At 31.5% G+C, this 6,495-nt stretch overlaps 2 protein-coding genes across 2 annotated transcripts; one reads left to right on the top strand and one right to left on the bottom strand.

Moving 5' to 3' along the window:
* Position 1: 1 nt before the first annotated feature.
* Positions 2–1,139, bottom strand: LOC130450203 (oligoribonuclease). Its single transcript, XM_056788468.1, has 4 exons — positions 926–1,139; positions 580–741; positions 341–525; positions 2–288 (listed from the first exon to the last, which is right to left on the bottom strand). The coding sequence occupies exons 1-4, from the start codon at positions 1,055–1,057 to the stop codon at positions 120–122; spliced, it is 648 nt and encodes a 215-aa protein (XP_056644446.1). The 5' UTR covers positions 1,058–1,139; the 3' UTR covers positions 2–119.
* A 367-nt stretch (positions 1,140–1,506) lies between these two features.
* LOC130450199 (T-complex protein 1 subunit theta) lies at positions 1,507–6,363 on the top strand. The gene is made up of 8 exons (XM_056788451.1): positions 1,507–1,696; positions 1,786–2,062; positions 2,114–2,424; positions 3,540–3,654; positions 3,714–3,931; positions 5,498–5,716; positions 5,771–5,990; positions 6,053–6,363. The coding sequence occupies exons 1-8, from the start codon at positions 1,637–1,639 to the stop codon at positions 6,265–6,267; spliced, it is 1,635 nt and encodes a 544-aa protein (XP_056644429.1). The 5' UTR covers positions 1,507–1,636; the 3' UTR covers positions 6,268–6,363.
* The last annotated feature ends 132 nt before the right edge of the window (positions 6,364–6,495 follow it).

Genomic DNA, 6,495 nt, shown 5'->3' with positions numbered 1-6,495 from the left:
CATATTTACTAGTGAAATTTTTATTGTAAATTAAATAAAATGTGTATAAAGTAATAAATTACACGAGGTATTTAGAATTATTCAATTTCAGGGTGGATTTTGCTTAATTTCATTGAAAATCACGATTTTTCTAATTTTAAAAAATGATTTTTATAAAACTTTAATTCTTCCACACTTTCTCTTATATCACTGAGAGCTCGGTGATCAAATTTTTTATTTGGGGCTTGTTTGAACACACTGGGATTCCATCTTCTACATAATTCTTTAATTGTGGAAACGTCTATTATTCTACAAGAAAAATCGCATAATATTCGAAAAATTTCTCAATATTTACATCTACCTATAATGCAAATAGTTGTTCAATTTAGGCATATACTTTATTAAGAATATTCTATCCATATAAACACTATTCCCTGCAATGGGTGACATTTTTTCAATAGTATGTTCTTGTACAAATTCCAAAAGTTCATCTTCAGCTTGTTTAATATCCGTCTTTGAATTTAAACAAGCTTCGACCAATCCTGTCTAAAAAATGCCGAACTGTAGTGTCCTTTCAACAACTAATATACCAAATCATACTTTATTGTGATGTTTCACACACCAATCATTCATTTTATCAAGAGTTTCTTTTGTATGATGTATTATTATATCTGGTCCTTCAGCAACTGTATTTAGATCAGCGTCGGTAACAAGACAGGCAATCTCCATTATTTTATCATTTTCGTGATTTAAACCAGTCATCTATATGACATAAAGTAAACGCTATGCAATTTATATTTTCTTTACTTTTTCGTGATAATTTATTTTAATTTTAGGTCTATTTTCATAGATTTTCTATGAAAAAAACCTAAGGTGAAGGAAAATCATCACGAAAAACAAATAAAAATATCTAAGAAGTAAAAAGAAATTGATTTTATTTACTTACTTCCATGTCTAGCCACACTATACGATTTACTCCTAAATCTAAGTTAACTGTTGAGCTGTTTCCCATTGTTGAAAACTTTTCTTTATTATATTTACAAAAATTTATTGATCGTTTTAACAACGTGGTAAGCATTGAAGCGAAAGGAAGTACACTCGTTTTAAATTCTTAACTAAATAATTAGGTTATGACTATTGACGGATGTCAAAACTAGTTCGCACGTGGTTCTCATAAAACTATAGAACTACTGTGGGCTTAAAAAAAACGAAATTCTATGAAATTATTATCGAATAGCTTAAGATATATTATCATTTTATCATGAAAAATATGAAATATATAGAAATATATGAAAATATTTCATCAAATTTATTAATCTAGTAGACCGTGAACCATAGAACTTAATTCAACGTACGTGGCTTGAATTCGCACTTAGTCGTCATAAAGCTATAAAACTACAAATTATCTTTGATCTTTGTTTCAAAAAACGGAATCTTATGGATTAATAGGCGATTAATTTTATAATTCCATATATGAAAAGATTTTTTTACATCTAGTACACCTTAAACCACAGATATTAATTCAACGCACGTGGTTGAAATGTCATTAACGTCGCGTGTCACATGTCAACTATCTTCGCGAATTTTTAACCTTCTGCGATTTCTCTGATAATTTGTCGATTATATCAATAGTTTTCAAATAAATATTCTATATAAGATGGCTCTTCACGTACCTAAAGCCCCCGGTTTTGCACAGATGCTTAAAGAAGGCGCTAGGGTGAGGATTTTAATGAAAATTTAACGCTTTAATGCACATGTGGTCGAGGGTGTATTACAAACAATCACCGGCTACGATTTATTTTTCAGCATTATACAGGATTAGAAGAAGCCGTTGTAAGAAATATTATAGCATGTAAAGAATTCGCACAATCAGTGCGATCTGCATACGGTCCAAACGGTATGAATAAAATGGTTATAAACCATATAGAGAAACAATTTGTCACGAGTGATGCCGCCACCATTATGAGGGAATTGGATGTTGAACATCCAGCAGCTAAATTAATGATAATGGGTAGCCAAATGCAAGATTCCGAGGTTGGGGATGGAACAAATTTCGTTGTTATACTAGCAGGAGCTTTATTAGGTAAAATATCATGGATTTTTTGAGTTTAACATGTTATATATAAAATTTTAGAACATTCCGAGGAACTGATACATCTTGGTGTCACACCCACTGAAATAGCAGAAGGATTCGAGAAAGCTCTAGACAAATGTCTGGAAATTTTACCGAATCTTGTCTGCTATACAATAAAAGATTATAGAAACGTAGAAGAAGTGACTAAAGGTATTAAAACGTCGATTCAGTCCAAACAGTATGGGAACGAAGACTTCTTAGCGGGACTCGTCGCAAAGGCGTGTGTATCCATTATACCGGAAGATACTACTTTTAATGTGGATAATGTCAGGATTTGTAAGGTTTTGGGATCTGGATTACTGAATTCTCAGGTAGGAACAGTTAAGTTAATTATTCTAAAATTTTATCGCTGGTTTTAACTTTTTTTTTTTATCTTTTGATGGTTTTTTTTTCTATCAAATCCTGTTCTGTAGCTAATTTTAGTGATTTTTTTGAACTTTTTGTTGATTTTCTCTAGTTTCTAATTGAAATTTTTATTAAAAAAAATGAGAATCAAATAATTGGGAAAACATTTTATTTAGTTTTTATTTATTTCAGAATCTGTTGGTTTTTGTTTTTCTTTTAGTAGTTTTTTTGTATTTTTTATGTATTTAATCCTGTTTTGAAGTTTATTTAGGGGTTTTATCAAAACTTTTTGTTTTTTGCCAACTTTTATCAAATAAAAACCAAGTTTATTGAATTATTTCGATTTTTTTATCTTTTGGTGGTTTATCTCGAGTTTTTATGTATTCAATGCTGTTTTGCAATTTATTTGGTGATATTTTTAGAAATTTTTGTTTGTTTTGCAATTTTTTCGAGATAAAAGCCAAATTTATTGAATTATTTCAGATTTTTCATCATTTTTTTTGAGTTTTTCTCAAGTTTTTTGTACTTAAACCTGTTTCGCAAATTATTGAATATTTTCACAATTTTTTAGACTTTTCATTGTTTTTGTAAATTTGTACCCAGCGCATCCGCCAAATTTTGAATTCTATTTGAACTGGCCCTGCTTCAAAGTCCATGTCGTGGACGAGTTCGTTACAATTATTAAATAATAATTGAATCTTTTTTAGGTTTTTTAGTTATAGTCGTGGTGTTTTTACATCTTTACACAAAACACGACTCATACACAATTTTTAATATCAATCAAAGTTTAATAATATTTTAGAATAACCGAGAGAAAATAACTGTCGTATTTATTTTGTATCCTATGTTCAGTGTAATTATGACGTCGCGCAATATGGCGGCATAACTGAAATGTTTAAACTATCTACAAAATGTTTGAATTTTCAATAATTTTTTTCTCTACAAATATTGATCGAAGAATTTAATATTTGTATATAAACTAGTATTTTCTCAAACTTATTTTTCAATACGTGCCATATTTTTTTTTCTTATTTTTGTACCATAAACTATTCGATTTGAGAGAAAAAAAATGATTGAACAGGTAGTACAAGGTATGGTATTCAAAAGACAAATCGAAGGAGAGGTTACCAAAGTGGAAAAAGCTCAAATAGCAGTATTCAGTTGTGCTGTAGATATCATGCAAACTGAAACCAAAGGTAAATCATTACAACAAATCCCCCTTTCGACCTCTTAATACATATTTACTTATATTTAGGCACGGTCCTTATAAAAACGGCGGACGAATTAATGAATTTCAGTAGAGGTGAAGAGAATCTTCTCGAATTGCAAATTAAATCCATAGCGGACGCTGGAGCTAAAGTTTTGGTAGCCGGAGCTAAATTCGGCGACATGGCCATGCATTACATCAACAAATACGGCTTAATGGCCGTTAGATTGAATTCTAAATTCGATTTGAGGAGATTATGTAAAACTGTGAGTTTTTCTTTTCATTATAATCCTTTCTTTTGGTGTTTATGTCAATTTAATCCAATAGAAAGCAATAAGAATAAGGTTTATTATACAAAAATGGAGGTATTGCCAATACTGTTGATCTAATTTATGTAATAAAATTATTTGGGGGTTTTAAAACATGTCAATTTGACAAGAATTGAGAAAATTACGATCCTCAAATGATTAAATTAAAAAAAAATGATTTAAATACGGATCAATCATCGGGTTATTAGGTCGATTTAATGAGAATTTGGGAAAAAATTATTGTATTTTTACATTAGGACGATCTAATGTTGCATAATTGTTGTTTTCTCGCCTTTCCTATTCTCAGAATTTAGTTCCAAGTGACAATTGTCCCAAAATACAAAGAAAACGTTCCCGGGAAAAATATTTGTCATGAAAAGATGATATCTAAGAATTGATGACATATTTGGATGATTTTGATCAATATATTGACCTTTTTGTGATACACCCTGTATAACAATCATTATCGGATGTAATTAGGTCGATTTAATGAGGATTTGGAAAAAGGTCAAATTTTTGGCGAAAGGACAATCCAATAGTGTAGATACACTATTTTTTCATCCTTCCCAAGCTCAGGATCTAATCCCTAGTGACTATTGTCCCAGAATATCAAGAAAATGTTCCCAGGGAAAAGATTTATTACCAAAAAATTGTATTATCTAAGAATCGATGACATTTTTCCGTGACCTTGACCAATATGTTGGTTTCCATATGATTTTTACGACTAATAAAGTCAGAACGAAGTTTTTTTTGTGATACGCCCCGTATAACAATCGTTTTCGGATGTTATTATGTCGGTTCATTGAGGATTTGGAAAAAAACGACAGAATGTGGTTACTTTTTAGAAAGAGGACAACTCAATGGTACAGATACACAGCTTTTTCATACTTCCTATTCCCAGGATCTAATCACTAGTGATTATTGTCTCGAAATATGAGGAAAATGTTCACCAAAAAATTGTGACCTATTCGGATGACCTTGACCAATATATAGCAGCAAACGCTGTTTTCTCATCCTTTCTATCGTCAGGATTTAATTCCAAGTGACTATTGCTTCGAAACATAACAAAATGATTCATTGAAAAAAAATTTAACTTCAAAAATGACATAAATTTGTAATTTGATGACATTGACGAATATTGTTCTTTAAAATAAATAGAAATTTTATTTTTTGTCCAAAAATACGTTAATTATTTGACTAACCCTAAACCGTAAATTTATTCATGCGTTAGTAATAAACGAAAAAAAAAAATGAAATTTTGATATTAAAAACTTTAAAAAATAACAATCAGTACTAAAATCAAGGTTCTAATTAAGAATTTCACATTTTTCCAAATTAATTTTATATTGATCACTGTATAATAATCTTTTCTTCTACTTCACCCATATTCTCATTTTTCCTCCACAATTTCCACTTCTTCGTCCTTCATACTTTTTTATTTGTTTCTAACCTCAATTCTATCTATTATCTTTTCTTTTTAATTTCTATTTCCTTTTTGTATCGGACTATAACGAAATTTCTTAGGTCGGGGCGACTTGTTTACCCCGTTTAACAGCCCCCACAGCCCAAGAACTCGGTTACGCGGATATTGTATGCGTGGAAGAACTAGGCGACACCCCCATAGTTAGTTTCAAGTTATCCGGTAAAGAATCCAGACTTTCTACCATAGTTATAAGAGGATCTACCGATAACTACATGGACGACGTAGAAAGAGCCATAGACGATGGTGTTAACACTTTCAAAGTAAGACTAAACCATTTTATATGGAATAAAATTAACGGTAACTCATTTATACAGGGAATTTCACGTGACGGAAGATTCCTACCGGGCGCGGGAGCAGTAGAAGCCGAATTGGCTATCCAGCTGATCAAATACGCGGATACGCTCCCCGGTTTGGAGCAATACGCCGTTAGAAAATTCGCTTCGGCCCTCGAGGGTTTCCCCAAAGCTTTGGCGGACAACAGCGGTCATAGATCCTCGGTAGCATTGCAGAAAGTTTTGGAAGCCCATCAAAACGGTAAAAAAAATGATTTACCCCCCTCCCCCCGTATAAAATGTTAGTTTTCCATTTTTTTCTAGGCAGGAAAAACGTCGGTATCGATATCGAATCCGAAAGCGCCGTTTGCGATGTACTGGAAAAGAATATTTTGGATCTGTATCAGTGTAAATATTGGGGGTTGAAGTACGCCGTTGGGGCTGCTACTACCATTTTGAGGGTAGATCAAATTATTATGGCTAAAAGGGCCGGTGGACCCAAACCGAGACAACCGCAAGGAAGCGACGACGAATCTTGAATGTTTTAATTTAAATTTTTGCTTAATATTTGTATTAATTTCATTTTTTTTTTAATTAATAATAGAGTTTCTTAACCAGACGATTTTTTTATTATTTTTTAATAGCAGGAGGAGTCTATTAGTAACTACGGTATATTCATCAAAAGGGCAATAATGGTAACAGGATATTTTTTTTTGGGAAAACCTCTGAAAAGGAGGAAAAGTGCTTCAATGTGATATAGTGAAAAG

The sequence above is a fragment of the Diorhabda sublineata genome, chromosome 1 (assembly GCF_026230105.1).
Source record: "Diorhabda sublineata isolate icDioSubl1.1 chromosome 1, icDioSubl1.1, whole genome shotgun sequence".
Classification (NCBI taxonomy): domain Eukaryota; kingdom Metazoa; phylum Arthropoda; class Insecta; order Coleoptera; family Chrysomelidae; genus Diorhabda; species Diorhabda sublineata.
This window is presented reverse-complemented; position numbering and strand designations above follow the sequence as displayed.